The sequence below is a fragment of the Aureococcus anophagefferens genome (genome assembly GCF_000186865.1).
Source record: "Aureococcus anophagefferens unplaced genomic scaffold AURANscaffold_171, whole genome shotgun sequence".
Lineage (NCBI taxonomy): Eukaryota > Pelagophyceae > Pelagomonadales > Pelagomonadaceae > Aureococcus > Aureococcus anophagefferens.
Window position 1 is genome coordinate 1 of NW_008705714.1, and position 13286 is coordinate 13286.

The following is a 13286-nucleotide window of genomic DNA, read 5'->3' on the forward strand; positions in this document are numbered from 1 at the left end:
GGCAGATGCCCCTGGACAACGTCGGCAACTACGACGAGACATTCCTGGACCTCTGCGCCTACGCGAGCACCGGCGCCTACCTCGTGCCGAGCGACGACGTCGCGGTGCAAGTGCTGATTCCCTTCGAGAAGAGCCCGCACATCACGCTCCTCATCTTCACGCTCGGGGGCAAGCTGCTGCGGATCCTCGTGGGCATCATCGGCACCACGGACATCGCGCCGCACCCCTTCCACCTCTCGTTGGTGAAGGACAAGACGCGCATTGGACTTTTCCAGACGGACAACGGCTGGATCACGCACCGCACGAAGTACGAGGGCTTCAAGGTCTACTTCGCCGACGACAACGTCCTGGGCAACTCCCCGTGCTGCCTGAACTTCGACGGCCACAAGTCCAACACGGACAAGGTCCCGGGCACGCTCGAGGACGAGGCCGTGCCCATATTGCTCCGCGAGAACCAGACCTTCGGGCACACGCCCCTGGCCCACTCGACCGCTATCGGGACCCAGCAGGCGGATTTGCCGCAGGGCATCATCCAGCGCGCCAAGGCCAAATTCGCTGACCTGATGCGCTCCCAGGTCCGCGGCTCCCTGAAGAAGCGCGGGAAGTACAAGGGCCGCGTCTCGACGGCGACTGTCCTCCGGCTCATCGAGCAGGCCTTCTTCGAGTCGGGCGTCGACGACCCGGCGAAGATCATGGACGACCACAAGCGCTTGGCTACTGGGTCGAGGAGGGCTGGCTCATGTGGGACCCGCGGCAGACCATGAACCGCGCGAAGCTCGACTTCGGGAACGCGCTCGGCAAGGGCGACGCCGCGGAGGCCGACGCGGGCGAGCGCTCCGCGGGCGCGCAGAACCTGGACCGGGCCATGGAGATGGCGCGCGCCGACGTCGAAGCCGTCGGCGGCGCCGTGCACAAGGCGTACACGCCGCCCGTCGACTTGGACGAGGCCGCGGCGGTCCACGTCCCGCGGCGTACGCGCGAAGACCGTGCGCAATACGGACTGGTGGTCACGGACGACGACTACGTCAAGGCCATCTCCTCAGAGGGCGCGCGCGCCCTCGCGGAGCGCGCCGCGGAGGCGGCGAAGGCCTCCAAGGTGAGCGAGCGCTGGGAGAAGCGCCGCGCCGAGATCCGGGCCGTCGAGAAGCAGGTCGCCGACGGGGCGCCGCTCGAGAACCTGAAGGTGGGCCAGCTCAAGTCGCTGATCTACGGGCGCACGGGGAGCGGGGCGAAGGCGTCGAACAACAAGGAGGGCGCCATGCTCGCGGAGGCGCGCGTCGCGCTCGGCCGCGATCTGATGCTCCCGCCGACTCCGACGCGACGCGGGGCCGAGGATTCGGCCGACGCTGCTGGCGACGGCTCCGACGGCGAGCTCGAGGACGGCGCCGACGACCCATGACTCCGCGATGCCCGCCAGGCCGCGGCTACCGACGAGTGCGGGCCCGCGGAGGCCGATCCCGCTGGGGTGGTCCAAATTACAACCTCCTCGAAAACCATGGTTTCGGTAGGACCACAGGACGACTTCCGGGGCGCACCCGCCCGCGAGCTTCGGTGTCCTCCCAGATGCGAGGGGTCCCTCGGGGATGGTGGCTCGGCGGCTCCTGTGGTTTTGTTCTTCAGCTCCGCTAGGTTGCCCCTAAAGTTGATGTTTTCTTGGTCCAAATTGCACGAAGCGCGGATACGAAATCGTCATTTAACTTTTCAAATCAACCATCAGATAATTTATATACGGTCATTTTCACTAATAGAAGCACTGTTACTGTGCCTACTGTAATCTCACAATCAACCGGAATCTCGGCCCCGTTTCGGCGAGGAACCGTTAAAAAAAGTCGGAGCGACGTCCTCAAAGCGAGGTCGACGTATCTTGGTCCTCGTTCGAGGGGGCCGGCGTCCCACGCGGTGCTGGGGCGACGCCGGCGGCGCGGAGTCGCTACTGGTCCTCGTGGCGCCTACCCACGAGACGAGGCGTGACCCCCACCTCTTGGCGCGCGTCCGGCGGCCCCTCGGGGAACGTCGTTCGGGCGAGCCCTCGGACGTCGACGTACGAGGGTGACACTCTTTTCGTAGGCAATCATCGAAGGAACGCGCACAGGATCATGTCCTGCTACACGCACAGCAAGCGACTCGTCCTTCTGTTGGGCGTACTCGGCGTCGGGCTCTCGAGCGCGCCGTCGAAGGAGGCGCCGTGGGGGGGGGGCGAGAGGCGCTTATCAGCAACATCGGGGCGGTTGTTACAGCAACCCGAGGTGAAAACTAGCGGGTCATTGCAGAACACCACGTTCATAGTGCGTATTAATCACAAGCACGGCACTATTGTAGCGAACCGTTACCTGGAGGTGTGGTCTGACGCTCTTCAAAAATACGGAATATCGCACATTGTTTTTTACGGTTCCAATTTGAAGATCGAGCATATGCGCAAGACTTTCGGTGGTTTGAATGTTCATATTTGTGAGAATGATGATGATGTTGGTGGATTTTTCTGGTATCATCTGAAATGCTCGAACACTACAACAGGATACACTACAACAGGATACATGTTTGCTCACGATGACGCTACTTTGGATTTGAAAAGCCTGAGTGAGTCGATGGACTCAAATCAATCTTGGTTTACCTTAGCTCAACAACCAATAGTACCTTTGGACATTACGAATGAGATTCAACCAATAGTACCTTTGGGCATTACGAATGAGATTCTCGCTAGCCTTCTTGTGAAGAATGATGGGTGGCATTGGGTTAATACACCATGGGGTGTACCAGCAATATTGAACGCCTTGGATGATCCAGACTTCTCGGCTAAGTACAGGGCATCTCTCTGGACATGTACTCAAGACTCGGGATCGATCCATTTTCGTGGTCGAAGTGATGTCTTCTTCATCTCGTCAAGGCAATACCCCGTATTTAAGGAGGCGGCTTCGCTTTTTGCAAAACATGAAGTTTTTTTGGAGATCGCTCTACCGACCATTGCGTATTGCATTCTTGGGGAGTTTCAGTCAATGTCATTATGGCAGCAAAATCGGCAGCAAAATCCTGACCAGCCTAGCGGACTGTCCCTCCCCCTCCCTCCTGGATATCAGGTCTATCATCCACTCAAGCTGAGTTATCAACACAATTACGATTACCTGATGCAATGGTCTGCGCCATGGTTTGCGCCACTTCTTTAGTATGTTTCCACAACGATACGAAGAAAAGCTCGTTACTGCGGTCTCTGAATTCCAGCGACCTCGGATAGCACTAGGCGATTGATCGAGCCCGCCCAACCTCCCCCCATCCCAAGCAGACCACGCGCCGCGCGCAACAGCCCCCCGCCCCCAAGACACATTCGCGTCTGCCCACCCCCACAAGCAAGCACCCGGCGGACCGCGAACGCGCCGTCGGATCGTCCACGGCGACGGCGCGGCCGCCGCTCTCCAGCTCCGCTCTCCCTAGCACTCGCGCAACGACGTCGGACAAGCTGACGACGCACGCCGCCTCCATTCCACGCGTGCCCAAAGAAAGCGTGGCACCGACAGGCTCCTACCTTGCAGCCCGCCGTATGTAGTAGTAATATATTCTTCGGACGTTCGCGCATCCTGCCTCGCTCCGCCCGCCGGCGACTGTCGTTAGGGACCGCCGCCGCGGCGGCACTGGGGGAAGGCGTCCGCGACGTGCGCCTCGAGGAGCGCGTCCGCCTCCTTGTAGAGCTCCGCGTCGAGGCGCGCGTAGTCCGCGAAGGCTGCGAGGAAGTCCCCCGCGGGGTGGTCCTTGGACTTGGTGTGGGTCGTCGGGCCCCTGTGCTTGTCGCCCTGGACCTTGGCGACGGTGCAATAATATAGTACATCGAACCCAGCTTCGAATTTCTTATTGCTTTTCTTAAGAGCTGTTAACGTTCTCAGGTGCACGACGTCTGCAAACTTTTTGACATGATCAAAGGCAGTGGAAGCATTGCCGCCTTTGTCGCCATCCAGGGCATCAATCCAACATTCCTGTATGTCCTCTCCGGGGTCCTTGTCGATTGTGCCAGCTGCGGCTTTGCTCAGGTAGTTCAACTGGTTCCAGCCTGCCTTGTCCTCCGGATTTACAGTGGAGTACAGCTAAGTAGTTTTGGCGGTTGTTAGCATCACCAACAACTTAATGTCAAGACGGGCCCCACCGGCGCATAATTATATCAAGACGGGCCCCGCTCGGCACAAATTAATGTCAAGACGGGCCCCGCCGGCGCATAATTATATCAAGACGGGCCCCGCTCGGCACAAATTAATGTCAAGACGGGCCCCACCGGCGCATAATTATATCAAGACGGGCCCCGCTCGGCACAAATTAATATCAAGACGGGCCCCACCGGCGCATAATTATATCAAGACGGGCCCCGCTCGGCTCGTAAGAATATCCCCCCAAAATATATCAGGACGGGCCCCGCTCAAGACGGACCCCTCGTTTCGACCGACGGATAACGCTATCGATGATGTGATGCGCCGGCGCCGTGCCGTTTCGCTAGGTGGTGCACGAATCGCGCGTGCGCTAGCGACGACGAGGCGGGAGCGCAAAAAATCCTGCTGGCGGCGTCCTGCGACGAGATTTTCGATCACTGCGACTGCGGGGCGCGCCCCCACTCGATTTCAGCAGCTCCAGGTTTACATATCGTGACAGCTGATATGGGGCAACTCATCGCCTCTCTGTGATCGCCCTGCGGCTGACTTGGGTTCTAATCTCCCCCGCGCGCGCGCGCGCGCGACGACGACGACGACGACGACGACGACGACGGCGGCGGCGGCGGCGGCGGCGGCGGCGGCGGCGGCGGCGGCGGCGACCGACCGGCCCTGAAAGTCGGTGCCAGCAGGAACTCGCCGGGGCCAAGGGGAAGTCGCCCGACACCTCCCCGAGTACGCCCAAGTAGGATTGTAGGATTTAATCAGTTTACCACCCTGTAGCCTGAGCTCGAGGTCACTCGAGGACTACTTCAAATTCAAGCCCAGTGGCCTTTACCGAACCCCGATTAGGAGTAGGCAGCTCAGGCCACGAGAGTGTCGCCTCATATAAGCGGGGTCCCTCGTGGTGCGCTACCACGCTCCTTCTCTAAGAAAAAACAACAAAAATATGAAGGTGGGGCCCGTCTTGGTGTTATATGGGGAAAAGTGTCGATATGATGGGACCATTAATTCCAAGGTAATAATGGTCAAAAATGGTGGACGGTGAGGTCCCTTTTGATGTTTTGTTTAGAAGTGAGGTCCGTTTTGACATTATTTTGGAGGTGCCGCTGGCTCCCCCATCTCCGCAGGACCTAGTCGCGTGCCTGAGAAAGGGCCATCTTATGGTCGCGAACCATCATAGCCAAGGGAACGAGGAGGTCATGGAGCGACTCATCAACCTCTAAACGAACGGGTTCCATGAACCCATACTCTCTGGCCTTCTGGAGGAAGGCCTCCAAATTCTGGCGACTTAAATCGTCAGCCATACCATTAACCCAGCCGGCAAAATGCCGTGTAATCGCTTCCATGTTATGCTGAGCCAAAAATTCAAAACGTCTCATCGATAACTCGTATAAGACTGGGTCTCGCGCCACCCGCACCTGCGGCGGCTCTCGCGCGCGGGCTCGACCGGCGACCTCGCGGCGGCCGCGGCGGCGGTCCAGGCCGAGGAGGCCAAGGTCCAGGTCGAGGCGGTTGCGCCGGCCCCCGACGTGCCGCCGGCGGCGGAGCCCGCGCCGTCCGTGACGCCGTCGCCGCCGACGTCCGCGCGGACGCGGCCCGCGCGCGAGAGCCGCGTCGCGCGCGCGACGGGCGACGGCGCGCGCGTCATCCCCGACGCGGAGGTGCCTCCAGAGATGGAGGCGCTCCTCCGGTCGCTCCAGACCGCGGCCGCCGCGCGCGGTCCGCTCCGGCGGCCCGCGGCGGACGTCGCGGCGCTCTTCGCGGCCGCGACGCGCCTCTTCGAGGCCGCGGCCGTCGCCGCGGCCACGCCGCCGGGCGACGACGACGACGAGCTCGAGTCCCTCGACGCCATCGCGCGCGGCGCGGAACGCGCCGCGGACGCGTTCGTCGAAGGCCGCCGCCCGGACCTCGCCGCGTCCCTCGCGACGATTATGGACGCCGCGGCGCCGAACGCGGCGCCGGAGGGCGACGTGCCCGTCGACGTCACGGTCGAAATGGAGCCTCTCCGCGCGCGGTTCCTGTCCCGCGGCGAGCTCGACGAGGGCCGAAACGCGCCCTGACGTTGCATCAAGTCTTGCACCGCCAGGGTGCGTTCTCCTCTTTTTGCTGTTCCTACTTCCAGCCACCTCCTGTCTCCCTTCACGTTGGGAATGGCCCCTGTCTCCCTTTGCTTTTTCTAGTGCGCGCCACGAAAACGAGCCCGCACAAGCGACGTGCGCTTTCGTGGCGCCTTTCTCTAATGTTGTATCGCGATCGCCTCGAGCTGCCTCTCATACTAACCCGGGCCAGTGATGCTACGCCGATAGAGTTGCTATATCCGCGCGCGTAGCACGAAGGACGATGTGCGCCAGGAGGTTCTTGCAAAGGCAGAAGGCCATCGTCAGCAGATGCTTGAAGCGTTTTTGTGCTGGGATATCATGGTTGAAGCGTTTTTCTGCTGGGATGCTTCGTGCTTCGAGTCGCTTCTCGTCGGAAGTCCGCGAGCCCGTAAAGGTCCGCGTGAGCTCGGCGAAGCGGCCCGCGTCGGCGGGCGCGCGCGGAAGCGCGACCGAGGGGCGAGTCCTCGAAGGCAGCGCCGCGCCTTGAGGAACGGGTCCCGTGTTCGTTGTCGCGGACATGGCGCAGGAGCGCGCGGCGCGTCATGTTCTTCTCGAAGGACGAGCGCGGCGTCGACCAGGGCGCGCGCCCCGAGGATTTCGTCGACGTCTCGGACGTCCCGCGGGACGGCGAGCGCCTCGAGGATCGCCGCGGACCGCGCGCCGACGATCGACGCTCCAGGTGAAGCCGTCGACGCCCAGCGCCTCGAGCGGGCCGCGCAGGAGGTCCGAAGGTCACCTCGTCGATTTCGATGCCGGCGCGGCTGCCTCTTTGTCGTCGACCCACCTTTGCCCTAAATCTGGGCGCGTTCGTCGCCGAGCGCGTGTCCGTGTCGACAGCTCCGAGATCGCGTCGATCGTCTGCATGCCTACATGTAAGTAAATAAATAAATAAATGAAACTAAATAGGTTTAAATAGGTTGGTCGTTGACGCGGAGCCCCGCGATCATTGCCAGCGAGCGCCGGAAGCGACCCTCGTCCTCGGAGGCTGTGAGAGTGTTTGCAGGATTGACCTTCGATGGGATGTGGTGAAGGACGAGCTCGTCGGAGTCGAGCGCGTCGTACAGAAAGCCGCGGCCGAGCTCAAGCCCGGGCCGCTGCGGCAGAGACAAGAGTAGCATAGCGCTCTTCCAGAGGAGCCAGGAACGCCTAGGATACCCGTAACGCAGTCTCACTCTGATCTGGGCTATGCTCCCGCTTTCGCGCTGTGAGCCACCGCGCTACACCTGCTAGCTGTGCGCAAAGGGAGAGGACCACCACAGCCAGCAGTTTTATTTAGCTGGATGATGATAGGTGGTCTAAACTCACTAACTCGTTACCGGAAACATATTGTACTGCCGTAAATGCAATTTCCGTCCACTTGGCCTTTCGTATCTCCCACTAGCCTGAAGCTAAAGGAAGCAAGGTAATCTCCTCCCACAAGGGGACGCTGAGCTCAATTCAATTGAAGAATCTGTGCGACGGAAAGTGACAGGCTCGTTCTTGCCATGGTGGCGCGCTCGACTCGAGCGTTTTTGTATTTATTTTTCGAAGAAAGATCCCGGCGGGCACAGGTCAAAACTACCTGTGGCTGCTGCAAACAACAGTCTCTGTGTCAGTTTCGGTTTGACTGTAAGGTCCAGACTCGTGACGTCATCCCACAAGTTGTGGATAACCCCAAACCGGTTCGCACCGGCGTTCGCAGCTATGGAAATGCGACTATTGTTACCGCAATAGGTCAGCATGCAAACTCTCAGCTCTTCAAACCTACTTATCATCAGCGGGTCGGACAGAGACTTGCTACCGCTCCGCTTCGTAATTCCGCCCATAAGCTTCTCCACTTGACTGTTCGCCGCAGCTGTTATTCCGGCAGAGGCGTCTCCTAGCCTTTCCAAGGACTCGACCAGTCTAACGGCGTTAGTCTGTTGTAGCAATTTATCATTCAATCCCAACCCCTGGTTGCCAGCAGAAACCATGACACCCAAAAAATATAAGCCACGCCACCCCGGACCCCGGGGAAGCGGCGAGCTGGGAGAGGACCACCACAACCAGCAGTTTTATTTAGCTGGATGATGATAGGTGGTCTAAACTCACTAACTCGTTACCGGAAACATATTGTACTGCCGTAAATGCAATTTTTTCGGGGGGCATAACCCCGCTATCCCATTTGAATCTCCCCACCTTAATCCCCCCCGCACGGGGATAAACTAGGCGGGGGGATTAAGGTGGGGAGATTCAAATGGGATAGCCCCGCTAGAGCGGCTGCGTCTCTTCAAGATTTCTTGGCGACGTGGCCTCGAGCCCCCCCGCCAGGCTTCTCGACCCAGGCTTCTCGACGCAGCGCCCTCTCACGATGAGTCAAGAAAGACGACGCGTCGAGGCGATGTTGCACGTAGTCCACCGGGAGATCAACCCGGGCGTTCCAGCGCTCGCCCGTGATGTCAACCTCGATGGCATTCTTCTGAACGTCCGCGCCCGACACGGGGGAATCGATTCCGGTGACAGGCGGGGCGCAGTCCGGGATCGGCAAGTCGGCGAGGTCGCGAAAGCACGAGCAGTTGCGCGTCCACTCGACGCAGTCGAGATCCTTCATGAAGCACGCGCAGCGCGGTGGCGGCTCGCGCGCCATTCTCCGCAGCGCGACCGCCGCCGCGCGGCGCGCCTCGCACAGCGAGCCGCCGCGCGCGAACACGTCGTAGTCGAGGAGCGCGGCCGCGTCCTCGCGCGCCATCGCGGGCCACGTGTCGAGGCGCGCCGTGAGCGCGTGGCGCGGGATCGGCGGCCACCGCCAGAGCGCCGCGCGCACAAGCACGAGGTCGAGGCCCTCGACGACGCCCGCGACCACGTAGCCGCACTCGCGCGCGACCGCCTCGACCGCGGCGGCGGACGAGCCGTAGAAGCACGACCCGCGCCACGCGCCGGCTGACTCGCCGAGCGGCATCCACTCCGCATCCGGGAACGCGAGGCTGCTCCGCTCGCCGTCGCCAAAGTTTGAGTTGTATTCGACGCTCACGACGCGCGGGCGAAACGTCGAGAGCAGCGCGCGCAGCACCCACACATCCGCCGAGTCGATGTCGACGCTCACGTAGTCCGGCTCGAGCGGCGCGCCGTGGCGGCGCAGCAGTGCGGCGACGGTCCCCGGTGTGACAAAGGCACGATGGAGGTTGATGGACGAGTTCGCGAACGTGCTATCGAACAGCAGCCCCCGCCACCCACGTCGCCACAGCGCGTACGTGTTGCTCCCGGCTCCGCCCTCGAACGAGTCGCTGTTGAATCCGATCTCGACGAAGAATTGGTTGGTCTCGCCAATCACGTCCAGCACCGCCTGGACGATGCCATCTTGCGGTCCTTGCGATGTGTACGAGCCGACGCACGCGCACAGCAGCCACACAATCGCAACTCGATTACCGTCATTATTCATTGCCACTGAGAGGCAATCAACGACCTTGAACTGCATCGAGACCTTGAACTGCATCGATATAGGCGAGGTCCAATCGCCTCCCGCAGCCGCCAGCGTCGCGAGGTCCAATCGCCTCCCGCAGCCGCCAGCGTCGCGCGCCTCCTCGAGGTGCACAAAAAGTTCCAAAAATGTCGAAGCGCCGCAATGCGAACGGCCAGATGCGGCGCGAGGACTACGAGGCGCAGGAGCGGGCCGACGACGACCCGCGCGCGCACGAAGTCGTTGACGCCGCAGCAGGCGAAGTCGTCGCCCTTGAAGACCGCCTTCTCGACGACGCGGGGCGTCCGCTTGAGGAACGGCGGGAACGCCGTGTCGCCGCGCACCTCGAAGGGCAGCGCCGCGACGACGGCCTTGAGCGCCGCCTCGAAGCGCGGCTTCGCGCGCGCGGCGTCCCGGTAGAGCTCGTCGAGGCGCGCGCCGCCGCCGCGCTGGGGCCGCGCGGCCGCGCCGGGGCACTCGAGCGCGGCCACGGACGCGCGGAACGCGGCGAGGCCCGCCGCGTCGTTGTTCGCGATGAAGTCGAAGACGGAGTTGTACACTTTCTCGAAGTCCTCGTTGCCCGCGCGGACGACGTCGCGGAGCCGCCGCGCGACGCCCTTCTCGCGCGCGCGCGACGCGATGACCGGTCGGAGGCGCGCGGCGAGCTCGTCGCTCAGCCGCGCGAGCGCCGCCGCGTCCGCGGACGGGTCCGCGAGCGCCGCGCGCTCGGCCGCCTCGAGCTCGGGCCCGTCGGCGATCGCCGCGACGTCGTCGACCATCGCGAGCGGCGTGAAGTCGCGCAGCACGGCCGGCAGGCCCGTCATGTCGCTGCCGTCGCCCTTGAGCGCGGCGAGCTCCTCGCGCAGCCCAGCGATCTCCGCGTCCTTGCGCGCGACGACCTCGTCCTTGGCGAGCGTCAGCAGCTGGGGCAGCGTGCGCTTCTCGCGCGTGTCGAGCTTCGTGCCGCCGAGCACAGCGTGCCACTCCGCTTCCGTCCGCGTCTCCGAGCTTTGGAGCAGGGACCCCGCCGAGCCCATACTTCATGCGTTTCACCTCAATTGCATCAAGCCGGGCTTTGCTCCGCCAGTGGCGCCGGCGGCGCCCCTGCGTGCGCGGCGGGGTGGTCGATTAAATTGCAGGAAAACGGCGTTCCCCGGCCGTCACACCCACGTCGCGCCCAAAACCAAGGGGCGTATCCAACGCCATCGATGGTGACGCGCTTCGCTGGCACGGACTTGTACGCCGCGGCAGCCCCGCGGAGACGAGGCCCGCGCGGTGGAGTAACCCGGAGTACAGTATCCCCCATAGAAATCCGGACTATACTTTTAGGAGTACAGGGGAGTAGGGAGTACAGAACGAAGAGTACGATAAGATAGTTAAGAAGTAGGGAGGCGTCGGGGCATCTGGATCCTGGCAGAACAGGATCGCAGAATCGGAGCACGTCCCAGATGCGCCATCATCGCGGAGACGACAGCAAATTTCGTTTGAGAGTATCGAATTCGCTCTGGGTAATAGCCCGGGCCGTCAGGAGATCATTCAGTTCCGAAATCTTTGCGATCAAGTTCCCAGTATTGCCCCTCGGAGTCGCAGGAGGTGCATGGTGCATCTGAGGCATGGATTGATGGGGCATGGAATGCATGGGATGATGGTACATGGGCATTGGAGTCAAAGGCGCATGCATTGGAGCTCCAGTGAAGAATTGATTGGAATTTGAGATGATGCTCGGATTAGCGTACGGAGGCATATACGAAGGAGGCACAGGCGAGTCCACAGCAGGAGTCGGAGAAGTTCGTGTAGCAGGTGCCGGGGCTTGCGAATCATCCATGAGAGCATTCATCCCATCCATGCCATCATCGTCATTCTCGAACTCTTTATCCAGCTCCGAAGCAAGACCTGAAGCAAGTCGATCCAAGTCCACATCTGACCTCTTAATTTGCTCCGGCATCGTAGCGTTGATCGATTCCACGAGGTCACTGCTAGGTGTGCAATCCTTGTAGTACTTGGTGACATTGGGCGGATGGGAGAGAAGAAGAGCGAGACGTGCGTGGTCTGCGCTGCTCTTCATGGCTCCGGTACGATAAGTCCCTGCATTGGAATCCATGGCTGAAATTGCTTTGAGTCGGCTTGTGACGTGACCCAGGTGCGGGGTGGGTTGGGGACCGGCTGTCAGAGCGCTTCCGAGCTCCGACAGCCACTCGATCCCGCATACGTATGCGTTTAACACAACGCCGGAATGATATATATCACGAATAACTAGAGTTAAGATTTAAAATAAGGGGGGTCGACGATGGGCCCCTACTTCGACGACGCCTCACAGAGCGACGGCAGAGAGAAAACATGACCAGCAGAATGCAGGAGGCGGAAGGGTGACTCCACTCAGAGTAGACCGCTCGAGGCTGCGTCGCACCGGCCTCGGGCTGCGCCCTCGGACGGTACTCCTTGCCCCTCGGGTCTACTCTTCACTGGGAAAGCGCCACGTGCGTCTATGCGCTCCTCGCTGCGTGCGTCGTGTTCGTGCTCGAGCTCGGCGCGACGTCGAGCGCGTTCCTGGGGAAGGTCAATTCGTCGCTCCCGTTTTCTGTCGTGATGTTCAGGCGCATGATTACCCAGGAGGTGTTTTTCTCCGAAAGTGTCGCGAAGGCGCTCCTCTACGTCGCGCTCGTCCCTTCCATGTTCGCGCGATGGTCCGTGCTCGTCTGGCCGGGCGTCCACCTCCTCGCCGTCGCCGCGCTACGTCGGCGACGCGCTCCTGCCGCCGCGGGCCGCGCCGGACTTTGGCGTCTACGCCCCCGTGCCCTCCGAGACGACCTTCTGAGCAATCGAGGCGCTCCGAGGTCGGCCCGAGGCTCGCGCGCGCCCACCGGCCGGTTCCGTCGACCTGAGCCCCGCGCCGCCGCGGACTAAGCTCCCCTCGCGCCCACCGGCCGGTGCCGTCGACCTTAGCCCGCGCGCGTGCGGCGCGCCCTGACAAGCGGCGTACCATAGTGCCGGGCGTGTTTAGGGGAGGCGCGTCAGGTGCCAGCGGCGGACGTGCACGAGGCACCCTTCATCTACGCAGGCTACTGCCGCGCAGGCGGTGTCGCCGTCGCCGCCGCGGTAGAGCTCGGAGACGGCCTCGAGGGCGCACGCGCCGCCGCCGTCGTCGCGCCCGGCGTCCGGGCCTTGTGGCGCCGGAGCTTCGGGAGCGCGAGGCCGACGGCGTAGAGGTCCGCGAGCCAGAGCTGGGCGTAGGCGACGTCGTCGAGGGCGACGAGGCCGTGCTCGTAGAGGGCGACGTAGGCGTCCTCGACCGCGCGCGCGACGGAGCCGCCCGGCCGGTGCGGCGCGACGCCGTCGAGCACGCGGACGACGGCGTCGGCCTTCTCGTACAAGGGCCGCTCGCTCATGTAGTCGGCGAGGGCGTCGTGGTCGTTGCGGAGCTGGGTCACGCCCGGCGGCAGGAACGCGAGCCGGAGCCCCGCGGCCCGGAGCACGCGCTGCGCGACGAAGCCGCGCCAGATGTCGGCGACGCGGCCGTGGACGGACGCGGGCAGGAGCAGCGCCCAGAAGGCGGCCCGGTCGAACAAGGTCGCCTGGGCGTTGAAGGGGCAGACGGCGCCGCCGTCGAGGACGACGCCGCGGCCGTGGACGAGGGGAAGTCGAAGG

The 13286-nt window shown here is 62.5% G+C and overlaps 3 protein-coding genes across 3 annotated transcripts; 2 read left to right on the forward strand and 1 right to left on the reverse strand.

The window, feature by feature from the left end:
- Positions 1-5: 5 nt before the first annotated feature.
- AURANDRAFT_68486 (hypothetical protein) lies at positions 6-1399 on the forward strand (the record flags this gene model as incomplete). Its single annotated transcript, XM_009044180.1, has 2 exons — positions 6-632; positions 728-1399. 2 exons carry the CDS (start codon positions 6-8, stop codon positions 1397-1399), a joined length of 1299 nt encoding a protein of 432 aa, XP_009042428.1.
- A 3759-nt stretch (positions 1400-5158) lies between these two features.
- Positions 5159-6187, forward strand: AURANDRAFT_68487 (hypothetical protein; the record flags this gene model as incomplete). The annotated part of the gene is made up of 2 exons (XM_009044181.1): positions 5159-5168; positions 5523-6187. 2 exons carry the CDS (start codon positions 5159-5161, stop codon positions 6185-6187), a joined length of 675 nt encoding a protein of 224 aa, XP_009042429.1.
- A 2116-nt stretch (positions 6188-8303) lies between these two features.
- AURANDRAFT_68488 (hypothetical protein) lies at positions 8304-13213 on the reverse strand (the record flags this gene model as incomplete). The annotated part of the gene is made up of 5 exons (XM_009044182.1): positions 8304-8322; positions 8755-9527; positions 9836-10649; positions 11510-11534; positions 12769-13213. Coding segments are annotated over 5 exons (2076 nt in total), but the record flags the coding sequence as incomplete, so codon positions are not given.
- Between the last annotated feature and the right edge of the window lie 73 nt (positions 13214-13286).